General features: G+C 57.4%; 1 protein-coding gene across 1 annotated transcript; it reads left to right on the top strand.

Moving 5' to 3' along the window:
* Positions 1-18: 18 nt before the first annotated feature.
* LOC103775295 (zinc finger protein 248-like) lies at positions 19-584 on the top strand (the record flags this gene model as incomplete). The annotated part of the gene is given in 2 exon segments (XM_008942741.1): positions 19-92; positions 94-584. Coding segments are annotated over 2 exon segments (565 nt in total), but the record flags the coding sequence as incomplete, so codon positions are not given.
* Positions 585-622: the final 38 nt, after the last annotated feature.

The raw sequence follows: 622 nt of genomic DNA, 5'->3' as shown, positions 1-622 counted from the left end.
GAGAAGCCGCACGTCTGTGGTGACTGCGGTCAAAGCTTTACCGACAAGTCCAGCCTCACCCGGCACTTACGGAGCCACACCGGGGAGAAGCCCTTGTGGAAAGAGTTTCACAATGAAATCTGACCTCACCAAGCATCAACGCACCCACACTGGTGAGAAGCCCTTTGCCTGTGACACCTGCAGCAAGAGCTTCAGTCGCAGCTCCAACCTCACCCAGCACCGCCGCACCCACACTGGGGAGAAGCCGTATGTCTGGCCTTTTGCCGGTACTGCCTGTGGGAAGAGTTTCCCCCAGAAATCCAATCTCACTGTGCACCGCCGCACCCACACTGGGGAGAAGCCGTTTGCCTGTACTGACTGTGGGAAGAGTTTCACTCATAAATACAGCCTCACCCACCATCACCGCGCCCACACTGGGGAGAGGCCCTTTGCCTGCACCTACTGTGGGAAGAGTTTCACGAAGTACTACAGCCTCACCAAGCACCATCGCATCCACACTGGTGAGAAGCCATTTGCCTCTATCACCTGCAGCAAGAGCGTCACCCGGAAGTCCAACCTCGCCCAGCACATGCAGATCCACACCGGTAGGAATCCCTCTGCCTGAGTCAGTTGCCACAAGCGC

This window comes from Merops nubicus, unplaced genomic scaffold (assembly GCF_000691845.1).
Source record: "Merops nubicus isolate BGI_N331 unplaced genomic scaffold, ASM69184v1 scaffold29796, whole genome shotgun sequence".
Taxonomy (NCBI): domain Eukaryota; kingdom Metazoa; phylum Chordata; class Aves; order Coraciiformes; family Meropidae; genus Merops; species Merops nubicus.
Note: the sequence above shows the minus strand (reverse complement) of the source record. Positions and strands in the feature narration are given on the sequence as shown.